Here is a 5,053-nt window from a genome sequence, read left to right on the forward strand (position 1 = left end):
CAACATATTATTTTATTATTTTTTGTGGACTTAAATGAATGAGTTCATAGACTTAATATTTTGTCAATTAAGATTTTTTTTCTTGAATTTTTTTTTAAATTTATTTTTCTCAAAAAAATATTTTACAATTTTTCTTTATAAAAGTTTGTATCACATAAATGATGAGTGATGTAGAATTTTGTAAATTCATCAATAAGTTAATATGTGAATAAACTTAAGAATAATGATATATATATATATATATATATATATATATGTGGACTCTACTTTTTCAAACATTCCTTTAATATTTTATTTTCACTATCTCTTTCTTTTATCTCATTATCATTATATCACATAACACTCTCTATTTCTTTATCTCTCAAAATATCTAACGATTGTATGGATGTCTATCAACGATTTTTCTAAACTTAAATCCGATTTTAAGACGGTACATTTAAAATTTAACATGTGTTATACTATGAAAATTAAATTAACAATAGTTGAATGATATGTCATCTATATACCGAAACTCTTAATTTAGTCAATTTTAATAATATATATGTAGACAAATTATGTGAGAAAAAAAATTGATAAAAAATTTATAAGACTGTTGCACTTTAGTTTTTTACTATACCAAATTCATGATATTGATATCTTATTGCCTTTTAAGTGAGTCACTTGTTCAAAAACAAAAGCCACATTCATAATTTCACACACACACACAAAAAACAATGTCAGAAATCATGCAAATACATCATGAAGATCCACCCCAACAACACCATTCACAACGCAATTTCCCTAACAAACCAACCCAACAACATCAACAACAAGATCCTCATCAATATCGCATGCACCAAAAAGGTACATTTCCTCGTTACAAAGCACCAAATGCTCCAAAACGTGAACATTGCATATGCATCACAATCTTCTTCCTCATACTTGGCATCATAATCTTAATCTTATGGCTTGCTTACCATCCCTCAAAACCTCACATCACAATAACAAGTGCTTCAATCTATGGCCTCAATGCAACTTCACCACCATTCATATCAATCACAATGCAATTCACAATCTTCATAAAAAACCAAAACAAACATGTCTCTATTTACTTCGACCGTCTTTCAACATACGTGTCGTATAGAAACCAACCCATTACGCCGCGTGTTATGCTTCCGTCGCTTTACTTGGAGAAGCGGGGAACCGTGTCGTTGTCACCGGAGATAGGAGGCGTGCCGGTGGCGGTTTCGATTGATGTGTTGAATGGTTTTGGTGTGGATGAGAATTATGGAGTTGTGGGTGTGAAATTGATATTGGAAGGGAGGTTGAGGTGGAAAAGTGGTGAGATAAAATCAGCACATTATGGATTGTATAGTAAGTGTGATTTATTGTTGGGTTTGAAGAAAGGTGTTATAGGTCAGATTCCTCTGCTTGGGACTCCGGTATGTGTTGTGGATACATGAAATTGCGGTTAAAGTTACACTACAAATTCAATTATAGTTGCAATGGCGTTATAATTGTTGTTGGGAAATGCAATTTAAAATCATGATTACTTTTTTGTGTATGTTTTATATATTAATGTGTGCATCTTAGTCTTTTTATTTTTGATGATTTATTTTTTTTCTTTCTCAATTCTCCTATCTTAAATTTAATAAAAATGGTTAAATATATCAACTTTCTTTTAATTCATTGTTATTTATACTTGAGTCTTTTGTTTTATGATGTTTATGACTTGTTTTTACATTTTAGTACTCATTGGTAAGTTTAGCACAAGGTTACTAATTTGAGCTACATTGTGCAATGTCGTTTGTTTGGATACACGTATATAGGAAAACTAGAATCATTACGTATATGTTGATTTGGATCTTGGATTCAAGTACATTTTTCAACTAAATTTGCGTGAGTTGATTAGTTTTACTCTTATATGCTTTACTTGCACAACTTACCAACGATGGCGTATAAGGTAATCAAATTAAGTTCGTATAAATGTGGCTTCATGTAGCAATAAAAAAATATATATACACTTGCTAGCTAGTTTTCTCTATGTATCATAATAGTAAGTGTTTTGCTTTAGTAAAGACAAGGGAACCATACTACTTGTCATTTTAGCTTCTGTCTTTGCTTCGGGAAAAGGAAAACGATTAAACTTGTTTACAAAGAAAGGAAGAAACGTTTACACTTTTTGTTTACAAGATTTTAACACATTTTAATTTCATAATGTTGAGTTTCCTTTCATTTTTAATAAAGATGAATCATCATATTAGACACGATCTTGATTACTCTCTTCGAATGGAAATTATATAAGCAAAAAAGAAGACATTTTAATTTACTTAAATATAAGTAAATTTTAAATTTTAAGTAACTTCATCATATTTAATTACTATCCTTCTAAACATATTCTTCAATTAATATTTTCATAAGACAAGTTTCAATATCAAAATTAAATGAAGAGAAACAGTAGTTTCGTGAATAGAATTATCTTTTTATCACATCCAAAAATTAAATGAAGTTAACTAACATTCTTGATTGTGTGGAATAGGTTTTTTTTTTAGTCAGGATGGAGCATATCCATATATGACCCCATTTATTTTTTAATCTATAGTCAAATAAAAATTTGTTAAAAAAGTTAAAAACAAAAATGATAGAAATTTATTTTAGGACTTATCCATGTTTAATGTCTTAGGTGTCTTGAATAAGATTATCTTTAGAAGAGAAAATATATTAAATAAAAAATTATTCTAGGATTTTATTTCTTTACATATTTGGATCATCTCAATTTAAATATCCCTCAATCTCTCTCAAACTTCCCAATTTCTTTTTATTTTATTTTGCAAATTTTTTCAGACACAAAATTTCAATCAAACTAAAAAAATTTGAAAAAATAATAAAATTAAAAGAAACAAATATAATGAAAAGAGAGTAAGAAAAATTTAGATTAAAATGACGCAAATTAATTTCTCCACCGAGTCATTTCCCAATGTAAGATATGGATACAATTGATTTTGAATTGAGATTTAACAACCTCAGTTCGCTTCTATTAAGGATAGGAATAAGTTAAGCCTTCTGTCAAGAACTTATGATTTGTCCTACTTATGATATGATATGTTTAATAAACGACTAGGCTCAATCTTTTTCTAAAGTCTATTAACATTGTTATTTTTTTTATTAATATTAGTATTTGTTATTTTAAAATTTCTAATTATGGGTTTATTTTGTTTCTTTGTTTTTTTAGAAGGTTGTTGCACACTTGCTAATAATAATTTTATTAGTTTACCTAATTTTTATGATTTTATTAGTTTTTTTATATATAAAGATCTAGTTTAGCCTATTTTAAAAAATATATAATATATTATTTAAATATTTTAATGTGAAATAGATTTTCAGGTCAGATCAGATAAAAAAAGTCTATGATAGACTGTAGGTCAGTTCAAACCTAAAAAATTAATCGTAGGTCAGAATCAAGCATTTCAAAAACTGATATGATTAGACCTTTTCCCAGCTCTAGCTACTATTCATAGATTTCTAATATGACATATACCAAGGATGAAAAGAATGGAGTTTTGAGTTAAAAAAATCTAGATAAAAAAATAATGTAAACTGATTGATAAAGAGATTTGGTTTTTAATTTTTTTTAAGTAATCAAATGATATATTAATAAAAAATAAAAAATAAAAAGAGAGAAAATTTCCAACAGACAAATGCGAGCACCGTTTTGTCCGATGATAATAAGGAGCAACAAATTATTTGACTACATCTTCTGATAACTTTTAACAATCAGAGTTATGTACCATTTTTACAAGAGAGGTAATTTAGGTTTGGGTGTTTGCTTCTAATTAATTAGGATTTAATTACAAGATTTTTAATTAGTGTAAGCACTTAGTGCTTGCTATGTAGATTCCATGTGTTTGCTTTTAAATGCACATGATTAATGAATTGAATTGGGTAGATCTAAGAAATGTTGCATGGAGATTTAGCTTGAAAAGAGAGTATATCTATGCCAACCAGGAAAAAGTGACGATTTCCTATGTTTTAATTGGTTGCATCTCCATTATTTATTAAAAGTTCATTTCTATTAATTTCATTTTTATACATGGAAGACTAAGTGCTAAGGAAAGATAATAGAAGAAATGTTTTCATCAATAAACTTTAGTATAAAAATAGTGCTAAGGAAAACATTTCATTGAACGAACATTTTTTTTTTATCTTTTCTATTAATTTCATTTTTTTTTCTAATAATTTACATATCATATTATTCGGTTCTTAATTTAAAATATATTTTTAGAGAAAAGAAGAGATGAAATATGATAAGGAATAAAAATGATCAAATATATTTTTAAGTTGATATTATGATACACAACAAATATCTTTTTGAGATATAAATAACTTATATGGGCAAACACTAAATAAAAGGTAAAATTTTGATGAATTAATTATATTCTTTAAATATATGATTTTATTTCTAAATTTTATTTTTCTTTTCTTATTATGGAATAAATTTAGTTATTAGTATGTGTACATAAGACATGTAGACAGACTTTTTATATATATATATATATATATATATATAAGATATTTATTATTAGAGATTTTAAATGTTTAATGTATGTAGCAACATATGTTTTTATTGTATACTTTTCTTAAAATTAGAATAGAATCTTACATAAATAAAGAAAATAACAGTCCATTATGATTTGTAGATTTGTTGTTATAAATCATACACTTACCATTAAAAAAACTAGATCTTCTAAATAAAAAGAAGATCTAAATTTTGACTTACTTTTAAAGTTTTTAACGTGACCTAGGTTTTAAATATAAATAAACTATTTTGACATTCCACAGTTTTTGTATTTATTTTTTTATAGAGTAATAATAATGGCTTCTATTTTTGTATCTAACAACATAATATCACATTCAGATGAAATTATAAATCATACACACAAAATTAAATATATTTAAAAACCTCTCATTTATATAACAAAGATAGTTTAAGGATTGAGGGGCTAAGATTTTTTGAAATTAGGTGGCTCAAAAATGCATCAAATATAAGTAAAAAGTACATAATTTTATACCAATT

The 5,053-nt window shown here is 26.1% G+C and overlaps 1 protein-coding gene across 1 annotated transcript; it reads left to right on the top strand.

Annotated features, from left to right (window-relative positions):
* The first annotated feature begins 632 nt into the window (after positions 1-632).
* On the top strand, positions 633-1,698 carry LOC101514442 (NDR1/HIN1-like protein 12). The gene has a single exon (XM_004514863.4). It carries the CDS (start codon positions 714-716, stop codon positions 1,440-1,442), a length of 729 nt encoding a protein of 242 aa, XP_004514920.1. The 5' UTR covers positions 633-713; the 3' UTR covers positions 1,443-1,698.
* The last annotated feature ends 3,355 nt before the right edge of the window (positions 1,699-5,053 follow it).

This window comes from Cicer arietinum, chromosome 7 (assembly GCF_000331145.2).
Source record: "Cicer arietinum cultivar CDC Frontier isolate Library 1 chromosome 7, Cicar.CDCFrontier_v2.0, whole genome shotgun sequence".
Lineage (NCBI taxonomy): Eukaryota > Viridiplantae > Streptophyta > Magnoliopsida > Fabales > Fabaceae > Cicer > Cicer arietinum.

Bases quoted from the DNA above. Each gene is read 5' to 3' on its own strand.
- LOC101514442 (XM_004514863.4), top strand. From the start codon at position 714: ATGTCAGAAATCATGCAAATACATCATGAAGATCCACCCCAACAACAC.